Source organism: Lytechinus variegatus, chromosome 19, assembly GCF_018143015.1.
Source record: "Lytechinus variegatus isolate NC3 chromosome 19, Lvar_3.0, whole genome shotgun sequence".
Taxonomy (NCBI): domain Eukaryota; kingdom Metazoa; phylum Echinodermata; class Echinoidea; order Temnopleuroida; family Toxopneustidae; genus Lytechinus; species Lytechinus variegatus.
In genome coordinates, this window is record NC_054758.1 from 8550519 (window position 1) to 8577716 (window position 27198).

Sequence of the window (27198 nt, forward strand, 5' to 3'; positions counted from 1 at the left end):
TTAAGCATTGAATCTTTTTTCTTAATTTAATCAAGTACTCGCCGGGTTATTGGTGATATTCATTTATATGAATTTTCAAGCTCAATAAGAATCTCAAAAATCCCTTATTGACGACATATTGTTGGATTTGGGTTGGTAGGTAAAATTTGAAAATGCACTTTTTATCGCCACTTACTGAAGGTAGGGTTGGGAGATATATCATACTTGTTTGATGCTATTTAATAATCCATACACGAAAAACAAACGTTTCATTTGATCTCTCAAGTTATGGCCGATAACATTTGATTTGTTACACTGTAAAAAATGAAGTGCTAAATTAGCACTTCATATTTTCACAGTGCATGTTATCAATGTTTTCTACCAATGGCAAATCGGTTTCTAGGACATTTTCAACCAGGTGACGGTCGTCTCACCAAAACAGTTTATTCCGGTGATGACATCACGCTCTCAGTTTCTACCACTGATAGCTACTCATCAGGGACGGGTGAGATCCGGTGGAGCACCTTCTCAAATTTTGCAGAAGGATCTTTATCTCCAAGTGGAGATGGAGTTCTGTCCTATACTATTCGTTCAGCATCTAAGAGCGATGCAGATGTCTACGGAACATTCCAAAACAATGCAGTGGACAACCGTCTTTACAGTTTGATTCGCGTCATAGTTAGTGGTAAGTTGTTAATTTCTGTTCATTTTTTCTGACAATAGTGCAAGAGAAGCTAAGTACATCTATTAAGAAAATCGCTGCAACACAAATAAATATTCACAATGTCACCAATCATGCACACTCACCCATCAAATATCCACACCCACACACACATATGATGTGTACGTATACAACTTAGAAGAGTTAGAAGAAAGTAATATCTCACTTTGATAGTACGGTTGTTGTTTTTTGAAGATTTTAATTATATTATTCTTGAGTGATTAGTCCGAACATACTTTTCTACGATAATTGTAATTTGCATTATTCATAGATTCTTTTCGAAATATCTCATTCTAAAAACATGAAAATTAAATTAACGTTAAATGACATTTTAGAATTCCATTGCTCTTTAATATATTCGCTGTGTTGTGTAGACTCGAAGATGTACATATATCATGAGTTTTAGGCCTTCAGTGTTCTGATGACCGAAAATCTTAATGTTGCTTTTCTTATAGACCACCGACAATGATTATTCCAACTTGTGTTCTACCAATATCCCAGTCACCATATAGATGAAAAACATAATTAATCATTAAGGATTGTGTTGTATTTGCCACATTTCATTTTTAATAGATTGTCCCCGTGGTCGATGGAACCTACCGTTATGTGATCGTTTGTGTGATAACTGCTACAATGGAGGAATCTGTCATCCTCAATCAGGAACGTGTATCTGTCCTCCAGGATTCATGGGCAAGAACTGTTTAACTGGTGAGTCGCCATCTCACACTCTGTAAAATAAAATAAGGGATACTATTTCAAAGTTAAAGCAATATCAATATAACAGTGGAAGATAGAAATGAACACACACGGACATTAATGAGTCTCCTATGAAAAGGAAACAACCAAGACAATCACTACGCAAATTTGGCAGTTTGGCATAATCGTACATATGCTCTGTCGATTGTATACACTTCTTAAAGAGACGTAAGATTGTTATAAGTCAAGTACAATCTTAAAACTAAAAAGGCCTAAAGAAAGAGAAAAAGAGAAAAGCAAATTTAGGAAATCTATTTCTTTAGGGCATGACAGAACCACAAAACCTAGCTCTCGTTGAATATGGTTAAAGTAACAAATTCTTTATTGCAGCATGCGGGGAACACCAATTTGGATGGGAATGCGAGATCAAATGTGGTGTTGGTAATGTTCTGGATGCTTGCAGCGGAAGTCAGATCTGCCTACCCGATCCTTATGGATGCGACTGCCTCTCTGGTTATACAGGGATATACTGCGAAGAACGTAAGTCCTGGAGCAATAATCGATACGAAATAACGATAATTATCTACATTCAGATTAAAGAGCTGTTATGAGCTCATACATCGGTGTATCGGGAACGGAGTACCCATTAATCAATACAAATCAACCGTGTCTTTAATGATATCTAGAAGATTATACCTGCATGTATCCAGTTAATTCACCGAAATTATAATCAATTGTATTATCTACTTCATACAAACGCATCCTGACAGATATAAACATTGTCAAGTGTCGGAAAGCTTTAAATGGTCAATCATACCAATGATTTTTTTTTTAATTGATATAAAGTACGAGGTTTCCATATTATAGAATTGCCCCTATGTCATCTCTTGGAATTTCCCAAGTTCCTACTGGTTTTATGTATTTTATGTTCGTTTTTAGAACTTAATTTTTACAAACTCATTATGCCAGGAAAATGTGTAAATAAATAGCAACGGCCTATCAAAGGAAATTTGTCGTCCTTCCTGTGGAAGGATTTGTCATGAATTATCTCTCCTTTATACAATGTACGTCCCTCTTATCATGCTTATTGCACTCGTTTAAATTTACAGAATGTACTCCAGGAAAGTTCGGCGTTGACTGCCTTCAATACTGTCACTGTGCTGGAGGGGTGCCATGTGATGCTTTCACTGGAAGCTGTGAAGGAAGCTGTGAGGATGGGTGGTCAGGAGAAGGCTGTCAAGGTTTGTTGAGTTGGTAGAGAGCACTAGCGTATCACGCATCAGCTGTGCTATAACAAATAAATGTATGGGCCCATGCACAAGCGTAATGCTAGAGTCACTATGGCTTATGCCGAGAGGGTGGGTGCTGTCGCGTTAGGGGGTGTTGACACTAACGCGAAGATTCGTCCAAAGCCCCCCCCCCCCCCCCCGGTTTGGCCGAAAGGGTATGTTGGGAGCGTTAGGGCGCGTCAGTGTCGACAACGCCCCCAAATGGCACAACCGGAGGGGCTTTTCCCGAACCTTCGCGTTCAGGCGTACGGCCTAGTACAGTACGGCCGGACGGCTAGCCAGGGCGGCAGGGCGATGGCACGATCCGCTCATCGCTGCAGAAGCATATCTGAACAGTGGCGACAGAAATGATCCGAGTTTAAAGAAGCTTAACTTACCTAGAATCAAAATGAATCGTTGAAATGTCTTAAGAATATTTTCAAGCAAGTACTTGCATCACTCTTTCTTGAAAAATGCATGATTCTGCGGAAAAGGAACTCAATTTCCTCGTGTCACCGTTTCGACATTATCGTCACCAGAGACAATGTAGCGCGGCGTGCATGCGTTCGGGCATTGCTCAATACCAGGGGATATATACTTAGAGAAGTAAAGACCACGACATGGCTGCAATGCACGAATAGCTCAATTGGTTGAGAGCGGCGCCATGAAACCAGTGGTTGCAGCCTAGAAGCCTCTCACTTCGATCGATGATTTTGTTTTTTATTTTTATTTATTATTATAATTCATTATTATTATTATTGTCATTATTTTATATTATGTTGATGATAAAGATTATGATGATGATAATCATCTGTGATATTTTATTATTATAATGATCATTATTATCATCGTTCTTATCTTTATTATTATTATCATTATTACTGTTATTATCACTATCATTATTATTACTATTATTATTATTATTAATATTATTATTATCATTATTCTTATCATTATTGTTATTATTATTATCATCATCATTAAGTATTATTTTTATCATTATTATAATTATCATTATCATTTTTTTTATTATTATTATGATCATAGGACACATGTTAGTATTTGGATTAATTATTATAATTATTGTAATTAAAATAATTCCTTCGTTTTTTCTTTTCTTCTTCTTCTGCTTCTTCTTCTTCCTCTTCTTATTCCTCCTCTTCTTATTATTATCATTATTATTATCATTATTTCTTCTTATTATTATCATTATTATTATCATTATTATTATTATTATTATTATTATTTATTATTATTATCATTAAGCATTTTTTATCATTATCATTATAATTATAATTATTATTATTTTTATTTTTATTATTATGATCCATAGGAGAAGGAGCATGTTATTATTTAGATTATTATTATTGTAATTAAAATAATTCCTTAGTTTTTTATTTTCTTCTTCTTCTTCTTCTTTTTCTTCTTTCTCTGCATCCCTCTTCCTCTCCTTCATATTATTATAATTACTATCATTATGATTATTACTAAATTTGTATTTTTGTAATTATCGTTGTCTGTGACATTTTCATCATTATCGTATACTCCTTCTTTTTCTTCTGCATCATTTTCTTCTTCTACTACTACTACTACTTCTACTTCTTCTTCTTCTTCTTCCCTCTTCGTCTCCTTCATATTATAATTATTTTTTACTATCATTATTAATCATTGTTGATGGGGATATTATTTTTCTTATTGTTTTTGTTCTTCATCATCATTATCTTATTCTCCTTCTCCTCCTCCTCCTCCTTCTTCTTCTGCTTCTTTTTCTTCTTATTGTTATTGTAATTATTATTATAATTATTATTAATATTACCATTATTATTATTATTATTATTATCATTATTATTGTAATTATTATTATTATTAGTAGTAGTAGTAGTATTATTAGTATTATTTTTAGTATTATTATTATTATTATTATTAAAAACAAAATAAAACGCACCCTTTCGGCACTTCCGGGGGGGGGGGGCTTTGGACGAATGGATGCGTTCCAGTGAACGCGACGTGACGTAACGCTCCAAGCGCACCCTTTCGGCCAAGCCGGAGGGGGGGGGCTTTGGACGAATCTTCGCGTTAATGTCAACACACCCTAACGCGACATCACCCACCCTTTCGGCATAAGCCAGTCACTATTGTCCCCAAACAATTTGACACATTAATTGCTTTGTAGGATCTGATGCTGGATTCGCGCCTGGACCGGGCCCTGTTTCATAATGTTAATGACAGTTCAAAGCTACTGAAACTCTTCGATATGATTTGTTGATAATTAATTTGTTATAGTAATTTCTTATTTATCATACCAAATCTTGTTATTACTCTCTCTAGTTATTTGACCGCATTTAAACATTTAGCCTTTTACGTATGGTATAATGTATTTTTCTTGCTACAATTAGATTTTATAGGTTTATACTGTTAAATACAGAGTATTTTTTAGACTTTATGGTGAACAATATAGATATATGGACTGCTTTGAGAGGCATGGTTGTTTCTAGAGGCTCAAGGGGACCGCAACGAGAGCATAATCTGGCCGATGCGGTACCCGCGAGCCGAAAGAAACTACCGTGTCTCGAATGTAAAAGCAGTCGAGATATATTTTATGCACCGACTCAAACATGAGATCTAGGGTCTAATCTAGATTTTGACAAGTTAGGTCTGAAAGCCCTAGGCCCCAGGCTAATGATAGGCCCTAACTTAGCCCTGCCCCTGAAGTTAAGTCTCTAAGTTGAATACCAATGCAGTCCATAGACTCCATACCCATTACAAGGCCTAGATCTTGATATTTTAGGAACCAAATTTGGGCCTGAACTACTAAGTTACCTTAACAGTCTTAGATCTAAATCTCCATTGACGTCTAGATTTAACGTGATCTCGGCTACGTCAGATTAAACGGAACGATAGTAGGCCTAGGTCTCAGTTCTAGGTGTTGAGTCTACTCTTAACTCCCGATCTAATGTTAGATACCACGACAACAGTACCTAACGTTGTCGTTTGTCACTAAGGAGTAGGTCTAGTCTAGATCGTTAGTAACGTTAGACTCTTGTAAATCTAACTTTAGTTCAGTGTCCGTCTTAATCTTTTCACCCGACTCACCTATTGTGAGCATGCTCTTGAACAAAACAAATCAACTGCAACAAGGCTTGATGGTCGATACATCCGTTATGTCCTTAATAAGTTAGTCTTTTTTCAATATAGTGCCATATATTTCAACAGGAATTAAGAAGCAAAAGTCAAAGATCGGCACCATTCCATCGATATGTCATATCGGTTGCGTACACTTGCGCAATAAGCGCGTAAATGAAAGAAAATTGTCTAAAACTTTCGATCACATTGCGCGGATATGGTATCCGCAATCGCCACAGAAAGCAAAATTTTGCATGCAATCAAGTGGGGATCTCAGCCAAATTTTGCTATGCCCGTCGGTAAGGGGCGGGTCAGGGGGCAACGGGCATAAATCTTGTTAACTATGCCCGTTTGCCTTGGGTACCACCTTTGTTTGTTGTTTTGCAGGCATGGTCGTTCATATGACCTCAGTTTTTACCAAATCAGAGGAACGGATTATTCGACATTCTTAAAGAGAGGTTTATAACATTACATATAGACCGAATGGATAAGCCCATCGTGGAAACATAATGCTTGCAGTCTTTGGGCACTGAAACATTTTTTTTTTCATTTGAAAATGTTGTAGTTGTACCACTGACGCATTCGTCGTTATTGCACTAGGCTAACATCCAGCTGATTTCGTCAATATTAGTATTTGGAATGGTGGATTCAGCTATGCAGTTCATAAGCCGTGAAACGAACAATGAGGACGCCCTATTTTATTCCTGTTTTAAACTAACCTTTGTAGGAAATCATTTAACAAACAAGCAATGAGATTTTCTTTCAAAGCGCATTGTAGGAAGCGCTATATAAAGCACCTTGTCTTAATCATCAATATTATTATCATCACAGTTCCATCCGTGTGTCCTGTTGGTTACTATGGAATCAATTGTACCGAGTTCTGTAACTGTCCTGATCTGTCAGAGTGCGAGAAGGATTCTGGGTTCTGTATATCATCAGAGGGACAATGTGAGATTGGGTTTGTCGCTGAATCACCAGAAAAGCCAGACAGATGTGCTACATGTAAGCCATTTCTACATTTTATGTATGACTAAATGGTAGTGCATATATTATGGTAGAAACTGTAGTAATGAAATACATGAAAGTGTCTATTTTCCAAGTCTCCCCCCCCCCCCCAATCTTAATTTATTCACCCGTCTTCCTCCACTTTCTTTTTTCTCCTCTCTTTTCCTTCCATTTCTTTTTTATTTTGATCCGCCAATAGGGGGCGCCCCTGGATCCGCATATGAAAGAGAATATTGGTGGATCTACTATTTCTACAACTACCACAACCTTGACATTTACAGGCTGATACACTGCAAATGCAAAAAAAATACATTATGAATTAAGAGAACAATATATCGAATTATGTAGAAGAGTAAGTTACAGCATAGAAAATTAAGTATTTATTATGTTCTTAATTAATCTAGTATTATTATCATCATCATTATAAATATAATTATCAGTTACTTTGAACTATGCTTACATCTTGCAGTTGCAGGATGTTTCGAGTCCTGTTCTAAGACATGTCATTGTGCTGCTACCGTCACGTGTGATGAGTCAGGTTCGTGCACTTCATGTCATCCACGATGGTCTGGAGACAATTGCCAAACAGGTTAGTATGGAAGGGCTATTTCAATTTTTTACTTCTAAGAAATGACCACGAATTGCCCGCCGACTATGATGTTTTATCTTTCCCTCACCTTAACCTGATTATTTATGAAAGGCACAAATAAGTGTACTTTTTAGGGATAAACTCTATCAAAAGAGAAAGTCCTCAAGATTAAAATAGCTTAAAAAACAATAGTATCAAATTGCTTAACCACATGATAGTTCTAAGAGAACGTCACCGACAGTTCATGTTCGGGAATGAGCAGTAATGACAGTCTCAGTCCTCAAATAATTGAAATATATAGATTCCAAAGTTTTTAATCCACTTGAGTTAGTTAAAAAGTACACAGCATCCCTTTGCTTAATTATGGCTTATGCAAACATTTGCTAGCAGGATATGCTGCATTTTGCATTGGCCATTATACAGTTCTTAAAATATAATTTTCATGAACCCACCACTAAGATATCACTTTTTCTGTTTAAAACTTTTCTTTTCTGAAGATCGTTTTACCGCTACTAGAGAAAAGACGAATCCAGGCACGGCAATCATTTCCTGCACATTCGCTTCCAACTCAGACGACGGCCTCTCCATGAGAGCCTCTATTGGGGACTTCTCAACTGAAAGTTTCGTTACTGCAACTTCTACTGACATCAGTGATGGATCATCGTTACAATCGAACTTTACACTTTCCATTGATGACATAGAAACTAAAACAATTTACTGTTTTGTTGGCAATTCGACCAGTGACGAGGGACTTGCTTATATCAGCTTACGCCCTCAGGGGACATTTGGTAGGTTCTGAATCATTTAAATGAACTTTTTTCAATAATCCTTGCATCGAATATTCAAGCATGTACATGATATAAGTAGACTTGAGTGTGATCGACTATTCTGCGCCACAGTCATGCAAGTGAAATTACGAAAGGGAAGTTTGTAGTGAGGAAGGCTAAGTATTTTATTGGATTTTCGAATAAATCATTTTGCATTGGACATTGTGGGGGATAGCCTGTATGTGCTGTGTCCACAAGCCATGTATCCACGAAATTGGTGTAAAGAGACATCGATGAATGTTGTTACATATACAGCCATACATTTATACAGGAATATATAATATACGTTGGCATCATTATTGTTGGAATAGGGTGGGAAATTTTTAAAGCAGATTAGAACTAAAGCCCATTGCACATTGTGCAGAAACTTCATTTACTTATGCCGAGGGGTTCCTTGCATATGTGGCTTTTCGTGGTAACCAACAGGGTTTTTAGTAATGCATTAATGGAAATATAATTCGAGACATTTGACACAGTTTGAAATTAGATTACACGGGCCAAATTGAGTCTATGGTTCATTCTTGTCCGAAAAATGAAATTTATTACATTTATAACCAAATTATTTGAAATATTTGTGCCCATTTCAGTTCTTCCGGTCTACAACAGCCAGCCTAGATTAGCGGAGCAAGGCTACAGTTATCTGGTTATTGCATGGGATTCCTGGGAACCTGGCGATGATGTTGGAGATGGTCCTGTCATCGGTTATAAAGTATACGTTACCTCTTCGGATGGAAACGAAACAGTCACCTCTATTACTGCATCAGGTGTCCCAAGAGAGAGGGAATCTTCAAGAAGACGAAGGGAGGATGCGGAATGGATGAATTCTCCTATGGTCGGACCTCCAAGGATTTTGCCATCAAGGAAGAAGAGACAAGGGGATGCAGGAACACTGATGCACAATGTTACCGGTCTGGATGATGGTCAGTCGTATCTGATTCAGATTTCAGCAGTTCGTGATGGCCTGAACGGTGAAGGAGAAAAGGGTCCGGCTTTAAGTGTGACAACTCGGGAAATAGGTAAGATTTCCCTCAATTCGATCTTGTGCATTTGCCATGGACCTGACGTACGAAGACAAATTAACTCGTTGCGTTGCGATTTGTATTAATATTGTGTACATAACCATATGAGGGGATATGCATTCAAAGCTAAAATTAGGCATTAGTGATTTGCTGGATTCATTTGATTAGTTAACGTTCAATTCTCAGTTGTAATGTATTTTTTTCTCATTAACAGAACCCCCTCCGGGTCCTTCTTCAACTGGTGCTATTGTAGGTGGAGCAGTCGGTGGAATAATCTTCATCGTGCTGCTGATTGTCATCATAATAATTGTACTAAGATGGAGAAGGTAATCTTATTCGGTGTTATTCTGATGGCCATGGTTTAGTTAAAGTAGAAATATATTGAAAATCGTAAAAATTGAGAATCATATATCACAATAAAGGAAAAAAATAAGGAGAACACGATGATGTACATCATTTATCATGGAGACCGATGAAACTCAGTTAATTGATAGTTTAAAGTTCTCTCTCTGAATGCTTCAAACACGCAGAATTACGTCCGCGAAATTGGGGATTTTTTTATGACGTCACTGTCTGTACGAGAGGCGTGATTGGCTCTCCCACGTGAAGCTCCACTTGCATGCAAAACCTGTTGCAAGGGTACATTTTCCCCACATTGTCACTGAATACTTCCATCCCGAAATGAAAGAAAACCCATAATTTTATCTAGATTTGGATTTTCAAATTGATGATTTTGAGATGAAGAGAATGATGATGAAGTGAACAACACAGTGACGTAGTTGGAGGTAAATTGGGGGAATTACGCCGATGATGATGATGAATTCAACTTGCAACACGATCACAAGTGAAGTCATGTACATGCCGATTCGCTACCAATTCATGCTGCTGGAAGTGCTAGCTACACCGCGCGGGCCAAATTGAATTCATGCTGAACATGAATAACCACATCCAGACAGAGTCTATTATAAGAAGGAAAATAATGATATAACTGTACTTACAAACAAGTGAATAATCCGAACCTGAAGGCTAATCAACTCAACGAATAGTAGCAGACGATATGGCATATGCACTGACGATAACTTCATGCGGCTGGGATAGATTGTCACTCGTTCTGTTAGATGTAACTTTTACTCATTAATTTGACAAAATTACGAAACTCGGGAATTGTTTATCTATATAAAAATATAGTAACATCTCTTATCATTTTTTTGAATTACGATAAAACCTGTTGTGAAGGAAAACGTTGAGGTAAATTAAAATTAGATGTAAAAGATCATCCCCATTATCATGATTATTATGTGATCGTAAACAAACCATCACAACAACACATGCCGTATTGTTTGCTCGCCTTGGCTGAGCTAGACTGAAAGAATAGATCTATGCACGTGTTGCACAGCTCTCAATCAGCAAGGCGAGCAAGGAAGGAATGCGTGCATGTTTGAGATGGTTTGTTTGCAATGACATACAAGCTACGCATGTTGGGGGATGATCTATTACATGTTATTTTAGTTTACCTCAACGTTTTCCTTCAAAACAGGTTTTATCGTAATACAAAAAATAATAAGAGATGTTACTATATTTTTATATAGATAAAAAATTCCCCGAATTTCGTAATTTTGTCAAATTAATGAGTTACAAATTACATCTAACAGAACGAGTGACAATCTATCCCAGCCACATGAAGTTTATCGTCGGTGCATATCGTCTGCTGCTATTCGTTGAGTTGATTTGCCTTCAGGTTCGGATTATTCACTTGTTTGTATAGTACAGTTATATCATTATTTTCCTTCTTATGATAGACTCTGTCTGGATGTGGTTATTCATTTTCATGGATTTAATTTGGCCCGCGCGGTGTAGCTAGCACTTGTAGCAGCAGCTGCATGAGTTGGTAGCGAATCAGCATGTACATGACTTGTGATCGTCAGGCAAGTTGAATTTTTCATCATCATCATCGGCATAGTTCCCCCAATTAACCTCCAACTACGTCACTGTGTTGTTCACATCATCATTCTCTTCATCTTTAAAATCATCAATTTGAAAATCCAAATCTAGATAAAATTCTGGGTTTTCTTTCATTTCGTGATAGAAGTATTCAGTGACAGTGTGGAGAAAACGTACCCACGCAACAGGTTTTGCATGCAAGTGGAGCTTCACGTGGGAGAGCCAATCACGCCTCTCGTACAGACAGTGACGTCATCAAATTCCAGTCAATTGAGAGACCGGTGCGAGGCATATTTCTGAGGGGCATTTTAGCGTTTTTTAATCGGCGATTTTCACCTTTTTATATTATTTTCGGTATTTTTGAATGACCCACTGATGATCCCCACATCATTACCTTTCCATTGATATATAATAAGACCACATTCATAATCAATATATTTCTCCTTTAATCCTGGGTTAACTTTGACCATGGGCGGAAATCCCAGGGGGACAGTGGAGACGTGTCCCCCTACTCAAAATAGTAGGGGGACACAATATCAAATGTCCCCCTACTTTTTGTGGTCTTTTATGATGGCAAGAAAAAAAATTATTAAAAATCGAAATAAAACCCGTATTTTAGGACGAGATGACCTCACTTTTTGGATGATAACTTTTTTATTTTTTATTAATATTATTTTTTTAGGGGGGGGGCTTGTCAAATTTTCTAGCCTTTTGTCCCCCTACCTTTTGGGAGAGATTTCCGCCCCTGATTTGACCACAATTTTATGGAGTGCCACATGCCAACTCATTTACCAAGTAAAAAGATTATTCGATTCCTGTTGGAAAAGATTCTAAAAACTAATTATTTTGTCATGATAAAGATTAAACTAGGAAAGTAGTAATGAATTTTAATGAATCAGTTGGTACATTTTATTTGCCTTGATTACGGAAGAAGTATCGTGGAACTCGGTATTCCATAGAGGTGTGGTCTAGAATTCTAGTTTAGACTAGGGTTAAACCTAGGTTTAATTACAAAATAAAGGACATATGTTTCCAAAAACATAATAATAATATTTGGTTTTTATAGTGATTTATCAATATACGACTTCTCAAAGCGCTTCTGATCACCAATAAATCACCCGGTCACTGGAATAATAGCTTTTTTCGCAGCCTGTTATAGGCGCCGTCTGCTAAGTCAACAAGAATGACGGTGTTTCCTACTACTGGTACCCAATTGTTGGCAAAGTGTGGATTGACGCCTTACAAAACGACGCACAGTGGGCCAGGAGAGAGCAAAAGTGCGCCAAAACTGGTTTTTGGTCATGAAACAATTTTTTTTTTTCATGTTCTAAGGAAAGATAAGAACCTGTAGGATGTCTCCATACAATATTTCTCCATGAAATTGATTATTAGTTGCCCATTTTATTCAATATTACCGGAAAAATGAACCTTTACGGCTACCGCATGTGAAAATGACACGTTTTAGATATTTCATTGTTTCAACAAAACGGATAGCTTAATTTATTTCTAATTCACGGTACTTTTTGATGAATGATTGTTTTAAGTGATCAAAAATTTTCGAGATAAAATGATGATCCCTTCAGAGGATATTTTGGACGAAACCATTTGACAATGGGGGGTTTTAGCAATTTTTTTTTCATGAGCATTTCTTTTACAAATTGCTGCCGATTGCTGCGCTATAAATACCATGACGGTCTTTTTTATAGTTCATGCTTTACAATGATACCAAATTTAGCTGCAGATACGTGCATTTTCTGGAGATATAACCAATTTTCCAACCACATGTTCGCCGTATTTATCACAAAAAGTCGTTCCAAGTTAGTGTCCCATTATGCGCGTGCCGAACGTTGCGGGTGACATTAAACAAACTCCCCGCTCCCTTCGGGACCGTATAAGACCGTATCTCTGTGAAACTCACCGTCGCGTGGTGGGAGAGAGAGAGAGGGGGGGGGGGTGTCTGGCTCAGGTGTCTGGTTCTTTAGACTGGTATCTTCCTAAAATATTCTCGTTAAACATACGTTAAGACAAGCTGTCATTTCCACTTCCACTAACTATATAGTAATACATGTAAAACAACTTCATTTTGATGTCAAACTGTTCCATCCCGTGTTGCATATATGCTGTCATTCTGAGAAGATTAATTCTTAAGGTAAGATTCCCGGGTAAGATTATTAATTTGTTTTGTTGTTCATAAACAAAGTCCTACTGTATATCGCTATCATAAAGCAAGTCCTACTGTATATCGCTATAACACACATGACTAGGGATGTGATTGGTTTCACTCAGTTTTCTGCCAAAAAATGAAAATGACAGATACGTGGGATCTATACATGTATAAAGTTGCATTATCATTATTAGTATTTATCCCGCCAAAAAAAAAATGAAGGGTTTGTAACTTCACATACACGTATGAATTCGTTTATCTCTTGGCTCATTCTAAATTTGCTATAAATTGTTAATATCAATCAAGAAGGAAGTGCATATTATCATTTCAAGGATTGATTGGTCTCTGACTCTTGACTTTATATGTATTCCACAGACTAATGGTAACAAGTGACATTGTGATTAGTAGCAAATTTTTAAGAGTACAACAAGCACAGCCTCTTCCTCCTGATGTTCAAAGTACATGTATGCTAAAAGATCCTCTCACCAAAGACATAATGGTTGTTGAGATAACAGAGAGAGACTCTGTTTCGGAATAACTTTGTATACGCTGTTCTTGGTGAAATATATAGGTAGGCCTTGTACCGATTAACCTGCAGAGGACCCGGCCTCTATTATTTATCATTGGGATAATTATTTTAAAGATTTCACTGTCCAATACTGGCATCAATCCATTTTAATTCATGTAGGTGTGGTTAATCATTGTACCCATTGAATAAAAAATACCCCTTTGCATTTTTTTTACAATTTCACTTTGAATTTTACAATTCCCCCGGATTCATGGTAGGGCGCCCTCTTTAACCCTAAATAGACTGGGCTATTTCGACGCCTAAGAAGACGGGGGGCTGATTCAGCCCCCCCCCCCCCCCCCCCCCTTATGATCTCGGCCGTCGATCGCGCGATCGCGACGAAAATTGGCACACGCATTACCCTTGGCATTACCTACAAATCTATAACATCAAATTCTTCAAAAAATCTCATGTCTCATTAAAGAGAAATTCCAGTAGTTGCAGTAAACACTGATTTCATGAGAAAGTCTGTAAAACAAGGCTTAATTGTCAGTATATCATCGAGGATCTAGATCTGGTACTGTTACATTAACTGAACTTTGTGAAATCTTGAAATCTACGCTGAAAAAATGTTCACGCCGAAGATCCCCAACACAGATAAGCGCACGTGGGACAATGTATAATTATTGCTTAGGGCGTCGGTCCCGACGCCCTACCCGTTTCCTGTGCTTATTTGATGATTTCTCAGCAATTACACAATTTCTTCCAGAATTCTTTGGCACATAAGTTTTATTTATACAAACAGACACTTTGGTGGTCATTTCATTGGATTCTGTACGAACTCATTTTGATATCATTACCAAAACTAGCATTTACCTTTAATGATGCTAATTTATGCGTAAAACCATAAGTTTGCTCTAATTAATAAAATAATGCCCCTGAATTGCTTATTTTTGTTTCACATACTCTAGATAGGCATCTGATCAAATTTATTTTTAGAAAATTTCAACATCACATTTATTTTCTTATGTTTTCTATTGTTTTCTAAATTTCTTATGTATTTCTTTGTTTTTCGAATTTTTGTTTTTTTATCGTTTTTTCAATGTAAATTGTCAAGGGCTTAATTAATTGATTTTAAGCAGTTAAAGGAAAAATAATGATACATTTATGAATTTTGGCTGAAAACACTATTTGCATTGGATTTGTACACAAATTCACGTTTTTGAGTAATTTGGGGTCTGCATGCACTTACAAAATGTTGCGTAATTTCGGAACCGAGTACCCAGGGGTCACAATTTTGGTCTCAAAAGTTGCCCGAGACTTAAAAGTAAAAAGTCAGTGAGCGACGCGGTCAAAAAATTTTGCGCGGCGGATTTATCGCGAAAAATGTCGAGGAGGGCTGAATCAGCCCCCAGTCTTTTTAGGGTTAAGCGATACTCAAGTCACAAATTGAATTGTTTGTACCCCGAGCAGACTTTTTTTTGTTTGTTTGCCTGTTTATGTGTTTGCTGTTTGCTAATATGCTTCCTTATTGCTGAAATTTCTCTAAAACTAGTTTCTGAAAATTTGAAGATTATTGTAGAATTAGATGTAATTTCTTCTCAAATGTTAACAGCCAATCAGAAAACAGTATTTTAATGACGTCATCAATATTTGAAAATACTTTTATTGAATTCTACGGGTGAAATTACCCCTATCTACCAAATTTAATCGTATAAATATGTGAAAAAAGGGTTTTGTCGCACTTTGGGTTCATTCTGGCCCACTGTGCGACGCTAGGCCATGTTTGGACTCGAACACACTACCCTCTGATTACAAGGCGAGAGTCGGAACCGCTAGGCCACGGCGCTTCCGATATCAGCCAATTTGACTAATGCAATAATGCCTTTAATATATTGAATTCATAATGATTATGATGTAATATTTATAGCGCTTTACACTAATCAATCAAAAGTTTCTAAGCACACATTATGCAGTATAATTACCATGTCTAATATAGCAGAGCAGCTGTTACGCAGACTGCGTTTCAAGGAATACATTCCTTCCCGGTACATATTCACCTCACCTGGGTTTAGTGCAACGCGTTGTTTATCAATTTCTTTCTAAATGAAATCACGTCATGGCTGGGATCGAACCCACGACGCTCTCTGTTTAGAGTCCGAAACTAATTCATTGAGGCACAACGTTCCTCAGTTGTGGGACTATTACATATCTACTATGGTAGTGCGATGTGCAGTATTGTTTTATGCAGGGTTGTCACAAAAAACGTTTTTTATTTAAAAAAATGAAATAAAACGTTTATAATATTTTAAAACGTTTTAAATCGTTTTTTTTCCCAACGAATGATGCAAAATTCGTAAATAAATTAAACTATACAGTCTGATTTAAGCTCTTTATATTTAAAATACATTTTTCGAGTAAGTAAGAGAAGACCACAATATTTGTTACTGAATGTCCAACAGAAAGGTTAATATTTCCCCTAAAAATGACTAAATCACGGGAATTTAATGCCAAAAAAAGCCCCACTAAATTTGACATTTTATAACTTTATTCCTTATGCATGTGCATATACACATACTCCCGGGGTATTTTTAGTCTTGTCAATTGGGGACGGGGGTGCGAGAAGAATTTGCACAATGGACTGAAATGACATACTGTTATCTTTGGGGTTTCAAAGCTTTTAATTTCATTCAATGAAGAAATATTTATTTCATTTGAATTGATTATGCCAATTTTACTTCAATTTATGAATAAAGCCCTTGAACTGCTTATTTTTTTCAATTGAGGAATTTAAATCAAATGCATATAAGAAAAAAGAAATCAGTATAAAAAAAAGTTTTTTAACTTTTTTTAAAATGGAAATCATTGGCAATAATTTCAATTAACAAAAAGTACAAATGATACAGATTTTGGCGAGAATTTACAATTGGCTTTATTGAATCACGTTTTTGAGTGGGTCTGACGTGCACTTGTGTAATAGCATAACCGCATACCCATGCATGCATCCCAAAATAGTCTTGAATGATACGGCGTGGCCCTGTCATGTTTATAGCTTTATCATATAAAATTTTGAGGGGGCCATTGAGTTCCCCTGTGATTTTATGGTCAAGGTTTGCTAGCTGATTGTCTTATGCTGCTTCAGGTACTTAAAGGACAAGTCCACCCCAACAAAAACTTGATTTGAATAAAAAGAGAAAAATTCAACAAGCATAACACTGAAAATTTTATCAAAATCGGATGTAAAATAAGAAAGTTAGACATTTTAAAGTTTCGCTTATTTTCAACAAAATAGGTGTATGAACGAGCCAGTTACATCCAAATGAGAGAACTGATGACATCACACACTCGCTATTTCTTTTCTATTTTATTATATGAAATATGAAATATTTGTATTTTCTCATCATTGTCATGTGAAATGAAGTTTCATTCCTCCCTGAACACGTGGAATTCCATTATTTTAACAATTTGTGCTTCAGGCAATGAGGTCCTAATCATCAAATTCGTAAAAATTGAAATATTGTATAATTCAAACAATAACAATAAAAAACAAAAGAAATAGTGAGTGAGTGACGTCATCGATTCTCTCATTTGGATGTAACTGGCTCGTTCATATAACTATTTTGTTGAAAATAAGCGAATCTTTGAAATGTCATAATTTTCTTATTTTACTTCCGATTTTGATGAATTTTTCAGCATTGTGCTTGTCTAATTTTTCTCCATTGATTTAAATCAACATTTTTCTGAGGTGGACTTGACCTTTAATAAATTATTATGATAATATAGGGTATTTATATTGCGCAAATATCCACCTTGTTAAGAGCTCAATGCGCTCCTATTTACCCGGCTAAGCGTTTAGACCGCACATAGCTTTTTAAGGAATTATTTCCTACCGGTACCCATTTACCTCACCTGGGTTGAGTGCAGCACATTGTGGATCAGTTTCTTGCTGAAGGAAATTACGCCATGGCTGGGATTTGCACCCACGACCCTCTGTTTCAAAGTTCTAAGACTAATCCACTGGGCCACAAATCAATTCATCGTTACAAAGCGCAAAGTTTCTTGCTTATGTCTGTACCTTAAGAGTACAATGTCAGTTTTAGAATCCATTAATCGTCGCCTGCCCGCAAAGGCAGTTAGCGCGCACTGCATGTCGCCTTCCCGCAGAAAGGCTGTTAGCATGCAGTTAACATGTTTTAAAACACACCATTAAAAACGTGCCAACCCTGGTTTTATGTGCCCATTTAAATCATTTCATGATATATTATATGGACCTTTTGGTCCATATTTTTAATCTTTCACTATCGTGTGGTCAATTTCTCAATGCAATGAAAACTGCGAAGGTCATTCCACTTTTTAAAAAAGGTGATAAGCTTGATGTTGGGAACTATAGACCTATCTCTTTATTATCTTCGTTTGTTAAGTTATTGGAAAAGATTGTATATACTCGTGTAATTTCGTTTTTTAAAAAGTTTGATATATTTTCTCACTTTCAGTTTGGCTTCTGTGAAAAGCACAGTACCGTACACGCTTTATTGTCTTTTGTTGAGAAAGTCTCTCACTCAATGGATTTATCGTCCCACACTGTAGGTATATTCCTGGACTTCTCCAAGGCCTTCGACACCATTAACCATGACATTTTACTTTATAAACTGTCGCACTATGGTGTGCGTGGGAAGGCCTTGGAGTGGTTCAGGAGTTATTTAATGAATAGGAGGGAATATGTATCTTTAAACGAATATGAATCTGAACTACGAAACACCAGTTGCAGTGTACCTCAAGGAAGCTTACTTGGCCCTCTTCTTTTTGTTTTGTACATAAACGACTTCTATAGATCATCAAACTCTCTATCTTTTATATTATTTGCCGATGACACCAATATTTTCTTTTCACATAAAGATCCAAATATTTTAGTTGATACAGTTAATACTGAGTTATTAAGTATATCGCAATGGATACATGCGAACAAACTTTCACTTAATTTACAAAAGACAAATTACATGCTATTTAGCAACTCTTTAGATTCATTACCTTCGGATATAATTCTAAACAACACACCATTAAAACAGGTTTCTCATACTAAATTTTTGGGGGTCACAGTTGATAGCCATCTTACATGGAAAGTGCATATTAACAATGTATGTAAAATTATATCAAGAAATATTGGTGTTATCAACAGAATGAAATTTCTTTTACCGCAATCCTCATTATTTATGCTTTATTCGTCATTGATTTTGCCATACCTGATTGATTTTTATATTGCAAAAGAAAGTTATCCGGATTATTTGCAATGCTCCAATACGCTCTCATACTAATTCTTTATTTCTCGAAAACAAGATTTTGAAAATTAAGGATTTATATTCATTTCAATTAGGTCAATTTATGTATCAATATAATAGCAATAATTTACCCATTGTTTTTCATGACATGTTTCATAAAAATGAGAGCATTCATAAATACCCAACTAGGCAATCAGATGAATTCCATTTACCGCTCTTCAGGACGTTCAAAGCCAAAAATACTTTCATTTATGAAGGCCCAAAATTTTGGAATTCCCTTCACAACGATTTAAGAAATTCCCCCTCTCTGTTCACTTTCAAAAGAAAGTTAAAATCTTTCTTACTGAAATCTTATAATCAAGTCTGAAAAATACATCATCACAGATTTTTATCTTTATTCACAGTTCCTTTTCAGTCATGCGCTACTTTGCTTCTTGTCTACACTCCTCTCTCTTTAGGCCTAGTTCATATGCAGTTCTCACATTCATTCCTCACCCCCCCCCCCCATTCTTCTCTCCCTCTCTCTCTCTTTCATTCATTCGCTTTCTTTCTATATTTTCTCATTCCTGAGTTTTTTGCGTAATTTTCACATTTGATTATTTGATATTTTCTTTTAATGATGTCTCCTGTTGGCTCTCATAGTTTCTGATTTGATTTGAATATATAAAATTAATTTCTCGTTTGTCAGATTTTGAGGAGCCCACAACTACAAGCCTAGCTTTTTAGTGGGATCCTCCATTTTCACAAATTATAGATCACAATTTCTTTACACATGATTATTTTATATATAACTGTTTTATAGCATGTCTTTCTCAAGTTGATTTTATGGCATTGATATATATTTTTATGACGTTGACTTGTTATGATTGTATTTATTTGATTTATATTTTGTTGAAAATGAAATAAATGACAAATGAAATATTACGTAATGACAAGCTACTGCACCATTACCATCAAAACCCTATATCTTATCACTTCTCATCCCCAATGTGATTCAATTTTCTACTGCCATAAACGTACCTGTGGCATTCATTGTTTTTCATATTACAGATGTTTAAAAAAATTAGTTACGAAAAAATGTTTAATTGTCGTATAAGATCGCCGTTCGATACCATTTACTTCATTTACGTTCTTTATTTACGTTTATATCAATTTTTCCCCGTATTTACCATAATCGCAAAAGCTTTCATTTTTTTTTCTAGAAGAAAACCTCGCCCCAAGCCGGTCTCCTATTCCTATGATAATGATTACATTGGTGGCATTTCAACAGGTATGTTCATGTTGTATACTAATTTCGCTGGGCACATCAGTTGTTGGGATAAACCATTGGTTCATTCTAGAGGCAATTCAGTAGAGACGCGTGATTATGTCTTTATTGTGCCATCGGAATTTCGATTTGGGTTACTAAGTAGCAACTGAGCCATGTTACCATGGCAATTATAAATGAAAACGTGATCATTATTTGATGCCACTGGGTGGATATCGCCTGCGATTCCAAACCACATTATTATACATATAAGGATCCTAGACAAAACTGACAGCAAAGGATAGAGAAAAATAGCTATTTTCGATGGTATTACAATCTCTGGCGAAATTCAAGAATCATAAGCCTAGTGAATGAAAATTGTTTCAGTTTCAATTTTCTTCTAGGTACTTTGCCATGAGCCAAATAAAAATCATATCTAGAATTTTCTTTCCTCCGAGAGAGATTTGCTTACAGGATAAACTGAAATAGCTTCTAAAATGAAATCGAAAATCTGTTTGTCATAATGCCAAGTGTGATTAATTAATATCTTAGGATGCACACTTTACAAAGGTAAAGTATATGAGCCAATAATGTATATAGGATTTGAGGAACTGCCACTATTCGTAATGAAGGTACTCAATGTCAAATACGTTTCATTGATTTCTATTGTCCGTTATTAAACGCTATCCAGATCTCGCATATTACTAATTGCTTTAAGTTTGGATCGTAAAGTTAATTAGTGTATTGAATGTAGCACTCAAGATATCGTAATGAATTTAACACCTGAAATAAATAAAATTGAATTGGTTGTATAAGAATTACAGCCATTTCCTTTTTTTCTTGGACTGAGTTGCGGAATTGAAGAAATAGTATTCAGACTTAAAACGGAGACAAATAACTTTTGGATTAAAGTTTCGTAGTCTTAATTACAACCCGTAACACTCATATCCACCGTTTTTTACGTCACTGCAGAGGATGAAACTGGAAAATCTGACACACCAAAATCAACTGACACACTAAAATCAACTCCAAATGTGACACCACGTAAACCTGTCGTACGACCAAAGCCCTCTATCGCCGCCGAATTACGGGTGACTTCCAATGGTGTAGACCATGCTGATGTACCGGTATCCAGGTCAGAAGAAGCGCCCAAGGAGCGCCATCCAATACCAATTTCACAGTTTGCCACACTAGTTCAGAACAATAGATATACAGATATGTTCTACGAAGAATTCCATGTAAGTGTATTTATGTCATATACATGTACATGTAGTTAGCTAGAGATGTTTGTTTTCTCTGCCACATTTTTAAAAAGATTCAAAGACTCACAATATATTTATCAAGATACCAACTGTGGATAGCAACCAATTTTAGTGCAGAAATTTTGGATTTGACAATGGAAGAAACAATTGTGCCTGAAAAAGAAACAAATGATTTATTTGGAGCCCAAAAATTTGTCATTTTACATTGTCATTATAATTCGTCGATTTATTCATTTATGTGCTTACGCAAATAATGCTTGAATGGAGTTTTATCTACGTCTGAAAAATTGCATGATTATTTTTAGCACATAAGTAAATATAACCAAAATAAATGAATTCAGAATTACACTTTAAAACAGAATGTTCATATTCATGATGTAATGTATATGCTGGACTAATAACAAATGAGAGAACAAAGGTTTGTATTTTAGCGCTTAACGATGAGTTTTGCATAAGTTATGATGTTATATTCCTGTGAAACTGATATCAGTGTTATCCAAATCATCATGATCACAAATTTCCTAAACTACAGAAAGAAGACAGCGGTTCGAATATTAAAATGGTATAATTGCAAAAAGTTTTATGTTCTAATGTGCTTTGCAGCAAATCTTTGAAAAAAAACTATATAATTTAATCTTTCCCAAATCAGTGCCTACCAGAAGCAAACATCTTTCCTCAAACGGTTGCCAAGAAGAAGATCAACTTTGAGAAGAACAGATACAAGAATATCTTGCCATGTAAGTAGGATCACCCGTAACACAAATGTTAGCTATTAATCGCTAATATGGAAGAAGTAAATGGTTCCTAGGAGGAGCCCGGCTCTGGCGTGTGATACGGCTATCACTGCAGACTGTGTAGAAACACACCACTTAAGTTGTATGAAAAAGCGGAGAATATGCAGTTTAATGTTCAATTTAATACAGAATAAACAAGTAAAAGGATGTATATATGGACTGACTTGTTCATAACACGTCATATATACATGGTATTTCTTCTGTATCTGATATCAAAACAAAAACAATTGTCTACATAGCTGTAGCAACATCACCTTAACATCCTTCAAGAACATATGGAGTGCAATGATAAAGGTCGAGTATTTTGTACCCTGCAGTCATATTTTTACTAAACTTCATAATTCCTTAAAAAATTCATCGTGCATCTTTAACAATGACGGTCTTTCGTTCATTTCTCCCTTATATGTAGGCTACATGTAAATAACAATATGGATTCCTCGTGTGCCCGAACCAAAGGCGCCTCATTCATGTCGCTTTGCACGACTGTGTATTTCCATTACGTAACATTCACGTGTACACATATGCCATCTTTTCATGTGCACACCTCATTCATGTTATAACTTGACTCATCTATTTCTGTTACTTTCACTCCGTATTTCATCATGCCACTCAGCTTAAAAGATGATATAACTAATTAATATTAAGATAGCAAGTTATTCTACTCACGTCATTTGGGCTTGTATCATAAAATAAGCGAAATATAACACCAGCTATCGTCAACACTTCAACACGACGAGAAAAATTTAGCGACACGCCCCCAAGCGGTCAAATTCAAATGTATTTTATCATCACTACCACTTTCCCACGACGAGGAAGATTAAGCGACACGCCCCCAAGCGTTAAAACTCAGATCGATTTTATCGTCTGTCCTGCCTTTACAGATTCGAAATAATAAAGAAAAATAAAACATTACAACAAATAAAGAAATTATAAAAACTTTGTCCTCTACACGACATTAGCAATACTGCAATTAGTATACATGTGATACTGCAAAATTGCAATTGTGATGTATATGTTGATGTAAAACAAAGAATACTTCCATAACAATTGCTAATCAAAGGGATGAACAATCATGACGCGCGAATGGCATTATAAACATTACAAACCTGAAAAGGAGTATAATATATTTCCGTAAGAAGTTGAGATAAACATAGTTAGGCACATTCCAACAATACACTCTAGTGGCATCGAATTATGTATTTCCTGTAATTATCAAACTTTCCTCACATCTCTCTTTCCTTACTTCATCCCGCTAGTCCTCTCTTACCATCCTTCAACTGTGTACGCAAACACACACACACTCTTGAGTTATTAAGTTATTGCAAAAAAAAAGTTTGTTTGTCTGGAGTCCTATTGTTATGCGTGCTTTTTATATTTTGTGTGTGTATTTGAAAACAATTTCACTCCATGCGTCTCTAATTCAAAGTCCTACCCCTTCTCCCCCCCCCCTCTCTCTATGTATCTCTTTTTTTCTCTCTCTCTCTCTCTCTCTCTTTTGATTATATATCCAATATGGTTCTTACTTTGATTACAGACGATTCATCAAGAGTTGTCCTGCCAATCATAAATGGAGACCCTGAATCCCATTACTTCAACGCTTCATTTCTGCCGGTAAATAGGAACCCTTTCTAGATTTTGCTCTCTAAAAACACAAAAAAAGAAAACACAAGTCATCTCTATTCCTTTTTCGCTTTTGTGTAGATTGAAATTTTGAATTTTTTTTTGTCATTTTTTTTTAAGTTCGTCACTATTCCCTATCTTTATTTTGCTTTTTTATTTATTTTCTCTATAACTTCCAGAGCTTTGGAAATGAGCATGCATATATCGCCTCACAAGGTAAAGTTGTATTTCCTTTCTGATGTTACCCCTCATATACCGATTGAAATAACACGGGATTTTAGCACCATTTGCACAGTACTTAGACATTCAAAGAAGCATAGACTTATTGCAAAGGGCCTATATTAGAAAATACTATTTTGTATGATAACTAAAACAAATATTTTCGGTATGTGTATTTATTATCTGTAATCTATTATCTGTAATCTACGTTTTACCATTTTCCGTAAATCTTGCTGTTCATAATAGATTAAGGAATAATTTATCTTTCAATAATCATAAAAAAACAACATCAACATAATAATCATTGGTACATGTAATACATGACTTCTTCCTAGTCTCCTCAATTTACTTCCGTACAGAGGAGGGTTAGGGCAGCAAAATTCGATTTTTTATTTTGAAAAGGTGATTATTTTGCTTGCTCGCTACCCTCGCTCGTAACTTTTTAAAAAATCCAATGTACATGTATGACATGTTCGCCCTCATTCGGAATTTGGCTCATTACACCGCAAATGGTAACAAAGGTTTTCTGTTTTCTGTATGATGTGATTTGAAATGTTAAAACAAATTGACTTATATCGATTGTTTTTCCAAGGCCCAAATAATGCGAGCATGATTGATTTCTGGCGGTTGGTATGGAAGGAGAATGTAAAAACAATTGCCATGGTAACGAACCTCCAAGAAGGAAACAAGGTTGGTCGCAAAATTTCTAACTCGTTCTCTTCTGGATTTTGAAACCGTCGGTATCACATTCACGCCTGCATGTTGGTGTGTAGGCCTATCTGGTGTGGTTTATTGTCATTCCGTCTACTGTTATTTTGCTCACGCACCCATTGTCTAATGTCATTTCGTCTATCATCAGTTGGTATACTATCCACATCGTCCAAACAGCATTTCGTCCAATTGCCACTTTGCCAAAAGCATGCTGGTCTAATAACCATTCCATCTATTATCATTTGGTCTAATTGCATTTTTTTTCCAATTGGTCCAATAGCCACTTTGTCCATTTTCATTTCGCCTATTACATTTTAATCCAATAGCCAACTGTCCCAAAGTTGGCTATTTTTTAGATGCACTTTAAAATTATCTTGATCAAGTCACTGAATTTTCTGATCGAATTTTATTACTCGGTTATCTCAATTGTAACACGTTAATAACAAATTCTTTATACAAAAGGCTTGATAAATTAGGGAGCTTGGGTGGACTAAATCAACTAATTCAACAACCAACCCGAGCGACACCAAATTGTAGTATCCTACTCGCCTCTAATCCCTTTGGTACATTACAATTTTTTTAAGGATGATTTCATTGTATTCTTTCAACTCAAAATTAATATTCACATTCCATAAACAAGTTGTTTAAATTTTTTGAAACATGATTATAAATTATACAATAAATCCATGTCCTATATGCAACTTATACATCAAACATCAGATACTGGAAATTGATAATGATGCATTTCAACAATTGCAAAATGAAATATTAACAAGATGTATTAAATGACAAGAGAGAAAAACAGAACAATGATAAAAATGTGATGTTCTACCTACAAAGGGGCAATATAGCTCTGGGGAAATTATGCTCTATCCCATTTTTTTTCACACGACTCATTTAGGACTTATGAATCTAACGTACAGTGCAGTCATGTTTCTCATTTTCATTCAGATAAAATGTCGCCAATACTGGCCAGAGTCGAAATCTGTGACCTTTGGTGACATCTTTGTCAATTTGGAATCTGTTACGAATTGTACCGGAGGATTAAAGAGAACAATGTTCATGAAAAGGGTATGTGCGAGGAAAGTAATTTAGTTTAACAATTTAGATAAAGGAGAAATAAACCGTATATCAAGCAGATCGTACCCTTGTCTAGTTTAGAAGGATGTCTCGTATAACGATATTACTCGATAGTTCATTTGAAGTGTTGAGGCAGAAAATATTTCTTCAAATGATTTAGGAACGCTTCAAACTTTTGGAGATTAGGTCTATATAATCTGAGAATATTTTCAATGAACAGACTTTGTTTCTAAAAGTAGATATTTGTTTATTGAAAATAGGGACCGATACACATTTCCTTTATCTCAATATGTCCTACAGTTTTCATGACTATCGACGAAACAACTTTTTCTTATAGATTTTTCTCCACGAAATCCGAATGCCGCTTAAAGATATTGGCTAAATTTCCAATGTGAAAGAAGTTATGACATAAAAAATTTAATTGTGTTCCTGAAATTTATTATAAAAGCGAAATAAAGACAAGAATATTGAATACTCATGATTAGCGATTAATTGATTAATAAATATAAATGCCGAAAATTAAAATCTTTGTATCAACGTTTCGTAAATTATCTATTTCCATGATTTGCAAAAGACACGTAAGGATAATAAATTCGGGGTGTAAAATTTAAAAAAATGATACTGATACAACCTTTTAATCTCAGTGAGAATTGCTATCCTACAAAATAATGTACTATGATATTTATGTAAAATTGCATTTTACAGATATCAAATACTCATGACATTGTGAAAGGTATTATTGAATTGATATAATTTCACATGAAATGGCATTAAACGGTTCTGTGAAGTAAATTTGTGTCTTTGATTTGAATAATGTATATTTTTATAGGGTGCCGACACCAAGGTTGTGAACCAGTTCCACTTTACTCAGTGGCCAGACAAAGCAGTTCCAAGCAGCACAAGTGTTCTGCTTAGATTTATTGATGAAGTGCAAAAGGATCATAGTCAAAATGACTCTCCTCTCCTGGTTCATTGCAGGTAATTACACATACTGTTATCCACCCCCTAGTCGGACAGCTACTCTATTAACTATCATTCTATCCTCCTTAAATTATGACCGGATAAAGCATATTCATTCATTTACATTTCTTTATTTTGGTTATTCCATGTATCACCTTCGACCCCAATTTTGTCTCACCTCCATAGCAGA

At 35.6% G+C, this 27198-nt stretch overlaps 2 protein-coding genes across 2 annotated transcripts in view; both read left to right on the top strand.

Annotated features, from left to right (window-relative positions):
• The first annotated feature begins 363 nt into the window (after nucleotides 1-363).
• LOC121406260 (multiple epidermal growth factor-like domains protein 10) lies at nucleotides 364-7386 on the top strand. Its single transcript, XM_041597278.1, has 6 exons — nucleotides 364-664; nucleotides 1274-1408; nucleotides 1787-1936; nucleotides 2506-2637; nucleotides 6619-6789; nucleotides 7262-7386. The coding sequence occupies exons 1-6, from the start codon at nucleotides 364-366 to the stop codon at nucleotides 7384-7386; spliced, it is 1014 nt and encodes a 337-aa protein (XP_041453212.1).
• Nucleotides 7387-7887: 501 nt separating this feature from the next.
• LOC121405972 (receptor-type tyrosine-protein phosphatase epsilon-like) overlaps nucleotides 7888-27198 on the top strand; it is a 28462-nt gene continuing 9151 nt past the window's right edge. The window contains exons 1-11 of the mRNA XM_041596968.1: nucleotides 7888-8169; nucleotides 8796-9224; nucleotides 9442-9553; nucleotides 20322-20386; nucleotides 21335-21600; nucleotides 22274-22361; nucleotides 23953-24029; nucleotides 24218-24254; nucleotides 24850-24947; nucleotides 25920-26039; nucleotides 26878-27026. Coding sequence (XP_041452902.1) covers nucleotides 7968-8169; nucleotides 8796-9224; nucleotides 9442-9553; nucleotides 20322-20386; nucleotides 21335-21600; nucleotides 22274-22361; nucleotides 23953-24029; nucleotides 24218-24254; nucleotides 24850-24947; nucleotides 25920-26039; nucleotides 26878-27026 — 1643 coding nt within the window. The 5' untranslated portion in view covers nucleotides 7888-7967. The remainder of the gene's footprint in view (nucleotides 8170-8795; nucleotides 9225-9441; nucleotides 9554-20321; nucleotides 20387-21334; nucleotides 21601-22273; nucleotides 22362-23952; nucleotides 24030-24217; nucleotides 24255-24849; nucleotides 24948-25919; nucleotides 26040-26877; nucleotides 27027-27198) is intronic.